We start from the raw sequence: 3,538 nt of genomic DNA, 5'->3' as shown, positions 1-3,538 counted from the left end.
AGATAAGTGTATAACAAATCAGCTGATGCAGAGAATGTACAGTGGTACCTCTACTTACGAATTTAATGCGTTCCGAATGCACATTCGTAAGTCGAAAAAATTGGGAATGCATTGGGAGAAAAAATTCGTAAGTAGAAGCAACCCTATCTAAAAATTCGTAAGTAGAAAAAATCCTATCTGAACCGCATCCAAGATGGCGGATGGAGCTCCATTCGTAAGTAGAAACATTCGTAAGTAGAGTTATTCATAAGTAGAGGTACCACTGTATTTTGGGCAAACCTTCATGGGCCAAATTTAGGCTGCAAGCCAGAGGTTCCCCACTCCTGATATAACAATTGCAAATGAGGTCTGTGGTGCAGACTGGTCTTGAAGGTCTGAAAAGATCGAAGGTAACTAGCCTAGCCTGTCCGACAGTGCCTCCTCTCCAGGGAATGGGGCAGTTCTGCCACCTAAAATTCTTTAACTAGAGGAGATGCCAGAGGTCAATTTGGGGACAGCTGTTGCACTTCCTTTGCTTGGGTGGGACTCAGCGTGGATTACATGATGGTGGCTGGATGGACTGAAGTGAGCTACAGAGTTACCTATCCTTGCACCTCTCCCAGCTTTCAGCTTTTCTTTCTTTCTTTCTGTGGTTCTCTCTCCCCAGCTCAAACCTATGGAAAGTGAGAACCACACCAGCCAGCCTGATTTCATCCTGCTGGGTTTGTCCAGTGGGCAAGAGCAGGACCGCCTTCTCTTGGCTCTCTTCCTCACCCTCTACCTGCTGAATTTGCTGGGGAACCTGCTGATTATCCTCCTGATCCGCTCCGATGCCCAGCTCCTCCGTGCCCCCATGTACTTCTTCCTCAGCCACCTCTCCTTGGTGGATGTTTGCTTCACTTCCACCACCATCCCCAAGATGTTGCGCAACCTTCACACGGGCCACAAGAACATCGCCTATGCTGGCTGCCTGGCCCAGATGTACTTCTTTGTGGCCTTTGCCATCACGGAGAACTTCCTCCTGGGCTCCATGGCCTTTGACCGCTTTGTGGCCATCTGCCAGCCCTTGCACTATTCCTTGGTGATGAGGCCCATGCGCTGTCATGTGATGGTGTTCGTTGCCTGGCTGCTGGCCCACCTCCACTCCTTGCTCCACACCGTGCTGATGTCCAGGCTCTCTTTCTGTTCCCCTCGCCACATCCACCATTTCTTCTGTGACTCCCAGCCTTTGCTGGTGATGGCTTGCTCCGAGAAGAACCTCAGCGAGATACTGAATTTCTACGAAGGCGGCAGCATTATAATAGGGAACTTTGTCCTCATCCTCATCTCCTATGCTTTCATCTTCCGAGCTGTGCTCCGGGTGTCTTCTTTCCAAGGCCGGAGCAAGGCCTTCCAAACCTGCGCATCTCACCTGACTGTGGTCACCCTCTTCTACGGCTCGGCGATCGGAGTCTACTTCCGACCCCTCTCCAGCTACTCTGGGGACAAGGACAAGATTGCCACCGTCATGTACACCGTGGTGACCCCTATGCTCAACCCTTTCATTTACACCCTGAGGAATGCAGACATGAAAGCTGCCCTTCACAGAGCATTGGAGAAAGTAAGAAATGCTTTGGGGAAGCCACACAGTGTCAAGCCGTGATGGGAAGGAGGGGAACCTGCGATGATCAGCCGTGAGAGATGCATCGTGAGAGACGTGAGAGATCAGGCGTGAGTCGGAGGAGCATGGATCTTTGAAGGACACCATTGGTTGGTAGACAGTCATGAAGGCTGTCTTATAAGGCAAGCTGGAAGGGCCTGACCTTACCCAGCTTTCCCACCTGGATATTCTGTGCAGAACCAGTCAACGTCAGAGGGATGGGAAGGAACTTCCATAGAAATTCCATTGTTCTCCACAAGAGGGGAATCTGTCTGGGAGCTGGATGCGAGGGTTTTTACTTGGTGCTGGGTAGCAGAGGCAGAACAGGGATCTTGTTGGTTTATTGATCATTCAGCTGCCCAACAACCTCCCTGAAAAAACTGGCAGACACACTCTCTAGTATACTGTTGGAGAACTTCGCTATCAATGTCAAATCTGCCTTCCTGGGCCGGCTCGTGACCTCATGGGTGCCATGACAACCACGGGGCTGTCTCAGTATGTCATGCACACAAGACACATGGCAGGTCATTCCCTAAATCTGGTTTCATGAATGCCTTCCCTAGCAAAGTGCATCTGTCTCCTTCATTATTGAAATTTATAAGAAATTTAAAAACATTCCTGTTCACCTAGGCATTTGATGGCTGAAATATACTGGCCATGACAACCTTAAAATTAATAACTATGAGGGTCTGTGGTTGCTGTTTTTTAAAATTAGATATTCTGAACATTTTTAGATTGTTTTAAATTGTGTTAAATGTGTTTTTTATTGTACTGATTTAATCTTTTAATGTTTGCTACCCTGGGAGGAAGGGCAGGATATAATAATAATAATAATAATAATAATAATAATAATAATAATAATAATCACAGACCCCTTCAAAATCTGCTATGGACAGAATTGGGTGGGGCTTATATTTCAGATCACCTGAGATTATTGTTTTCCTGTCCAGAGGCAAAAATACCTTTAACTTTAAAAATGAATAACTTCACCTGCATTGATAACACATTGCTATATAGCTATTACAAAGGGACCCAGGTGGCGCTGTGGGATAAACCACAGAGTCTAGGGCTTGCTGATCAGAAGGTCGGCGGTTCGAATCCCTGCAACGGGGTGAGCTCCCGTTGCTCGGTCCCAGCTCTTGCCCACCTAGCAGTTCGAAAGCACATCAAAGTGCAAGTACTGTAGATAAATAGGGACCGCTCCGGCGGGAAGGTAAACGGCGTTTCCGTGCGCTGCTCTGGTTCGCCAGAAGCAGCTTTGTCATGCTGGCCACATGACCCGGAAGCTGTCTGCGGACAAATGCCAGCTCCCTCGGCCTATAGAGCGAGATGAGCGCTGCAACCCCAGAGTCAGACACGACTGGACCTGGTGGTCAGGGGCCCCTTTACCCTTTACCTTTATAGCTATTACAAATGCATTTTAAAAGAAACAACAGAGATACACCTTCAGATATTCTTCAGATACACCTCAGGTGCGTCCAAAGAGAAGCCTCAAGAGCGGCTCTGTGGGTTCTTTGCGTAACCTTTCAACTGCATATTAGAAGTCCACCCAGTTTACAGTCCTCCATTGTGTCCAAAATCTATGTATCATTGCAAGAGTTATTTAAAACCGGCTAAAAGAGTTCAAGTGTATACAATGGTCTTTCAAATATAATATAAATTTGTCCAATTCTTTGTTGAAGTTTTGATCCTCCTAGTTTCTGATTTTCCCAGTTAGTCTTGCCATCTCTGCGTTGTCCAATAGTTTCCTCTGCCAATCCATCCTGGTACGCATCTTGTCATCTTTCATCGCCCAGAATCTTTGCTCCACCGTCGGCCTCAGTCAGGAGTGCAACATCTCCCTCTAGTGGCTCATTCTGAAACAACCTGCAACTCATTGATAAGTCCAGTAAGCTTCAAACAAGTAGTTATGCTAATACC

General features: G+C 47.3%; 1 protein-coding gene across 1 annotated transcript; it reads left to right on the top strand.

The window, feature by feature from the left end:
• The first annotated feature begins 655 nt into the window (after nucleotides 1–655).
• On the top strand, nucleotides 656–1,621 carry LOC118088999 (olfactory receptor 1L4-like). The gene has a single exon (XM_035123295.3). The coding sequence runs from the start codon at nucleotides 656–658 to the stop codon at nucleotides 1,619–1,621; it is 966 nt and encodes a 321-aa protein (XP_034979186.2).
• The last annotated feature ends 1,917 nt before the right edge of the window (nucleotides 1,622–3,538 follow it).

The sequence above is a fragment of the Zootoca vivipara genome, chromosome 15, assembly GCF_965207765.1.
Source record: "Zootoca vivipara chromosome 15, rZooViv2.hap1.1, whole genome shotgun sequence".
Taxonomy (NCBI): domain Eukaryota; kingdom Metazoa; phylum Chordata; class Lepidosauria; order Squamata; family Lacertidae; genus Zootoca; species Zootoca vivipara.
This window is presented reverse-complemented; position numbering and strand designations above follow the sequence as displayed.